Source organism: Bison bison, unplaced genomic scaffold (genome assembly GCF_000754665.1).
Source record: "Bison bison bison isolate TAMUID 2011002044 unplaced genomic scaffold, Bison_UMD1.0 scf7180017854234, whole genome shotgun sequence".
In the NCBI taxonomy this organism is placed as follows: Eukaryota; Metazoa; Chordata; class Mammalia; order Artiodactyla; family Bovidae; genus Bison; species Bison bison.
The window spans coordinates 18,106-18,663 of NW_011484807.1; the positions used below are offsets into that span (position 1 = coordinate 18,106).

Sequence of the window (558 nt, forward strand, 5' to 3'; positions counted from 1 at the left end):
CAGGCCCCGCGTCCCCCCACCCCCGGGACCAGCCTCATCAGGGGGTGCTAGTGAGACCGCAGACCCTCTCACGCTGACCACCACCCACCGCCTTCACACCCCACCCCAAGTCCAGCCAGTGCCAGACCCCCTACCTCGGGCAAACCCACCCCAATCCCTGGGCCCCGCTGGGGTGGGCCCCAGCATGGGTGCCCTCTCCTGGCCCAAGCTGTCACCCAGGTCCGGGCAGCTACTCCAGGCCTGCAGGGGACCCGTGCTCCTCCAGGGCCCTGGGCCTTGGGGGCAGCCTCAGGCAGTCACCCTGACTGCGGGCCCCACGAGGTGGCCCGGCTCTTGTCCTGAGGTGGCCTCATGCCCTCTGCCCTCTGTTTCTGGGTCTCAGTCAAGGGCGCCTGGAGCAGCTGGAGGGCACAGTCTCGGGGCTCAAGACGGAGCTGGTGTCAGCCCAGGAGGCGTTGGACTCAGCACGGCTGCAGAGGGACATCCTGGAGAGCGAGAGGGAGGGTCTGCACGGCGCCCTGGCCCGGGTGCGCCCCCAGCCGCCCTGCCCCGCCCCCT

General features: G+C 71.0%; 1 protein-coding gene across 1 annotated transcript in view; it reads left to right on the forward strand.

Annotated features, from left to right (window-relative positions):
- LOC105000277 (putative ciliary rootlet coiled-coil protein-like 3 protein) overlaps positions 1–558 on the forward strand; it is a gene marked incomplete at its 3' end in the record, with an annotated part of 34,526 nt that overhangs the window by 7,746 nt on the left and 26,222 nt on the right. Inside the window, exon 9 of the mRNA XM_010856055.1 lies at positions 383–527. Within this exon, the coding sequence (XP_010854357.1) occupies positions 383–527 (145 nt within the window). The remainder of the gene's footprint in view (positions 1–382; positions 528–558) is intronic.